At 26.0% G+C, this 415-nt stretch overlaps 1 protein-coding gene across 1 annotated transcript in view; it reads right to left on the reverse strand.

The window, feature by feature from the left end:
* Window positions 1-36: 36 nt before the first annotated feature.
* The window catches only part of LOC108695120 (kinesin-like protein Klp61F), a 5,882-nt gene continuing 5,503 nt past the window's right edge, over window positions 37-415 (reverse strand). The window contains exons 15-16 of the mRNA XM_018204880.1: window positions 181-302; window positions 37-93 (exon numbers count right to left, since the gene is read on the reverse strand). Of these exons, the coding sequence (XP_018060369.1) occupies window positions 37-93; window positions 181-302 (179 nt within the window). The remainder of the gene's footprint in view (window positions 94-180; window positions 303-415) is intronic.

Consider the following 415-nt stretch of genomic DNA (forward strand, 5'->3'; position numbering starts at 1 on the left):
TAAGTATAAAATGCAACTGATTACCAGTTGAAATATTTAATTTGCATTTGGACATTTCTTCTTCGGCGAGTTATTGTTGACCAATATTGTTTCCTGTAAACATAATATATATTTATATATTTTCAATAATTCCTACAATTTATTCTCTCTAGCAATATTAATTTCTGAATTTATATTTACTTCATCATCGGAACAATCGAGGTAATTTCTTGTTTCTCTAAATCTCTGAATAATTCGTTCGTGTGGCGAAGTTGCAATAAGATGTCGTGAATATTGATATTCTTTTCTTGCCGGCGTTAAACCTAAAAAAAAATATTAAATGAATTTTCAAGTTTGTTTTTTATTGCTGCGCTGGACTACAATAAAACTTTTTCGTTTTCTCAATATATTAAAAAAAATATATATATATATTTTA

This window comes from Atta colombica, unplaced genomic scaffold, assembly GCF_001594045.1.
Source record: "Atta colombica isolate Treedump-2 unplaced genomic scaffold, Acol1.0 scaffold126, whole genome shotgun sequence".
NCBI classification, from domain to species: Eukaryota; Metazoa; Arthropoda; class Insecta; order Hymenoptera; family Formicidae; genus Atta; species Atta colombica.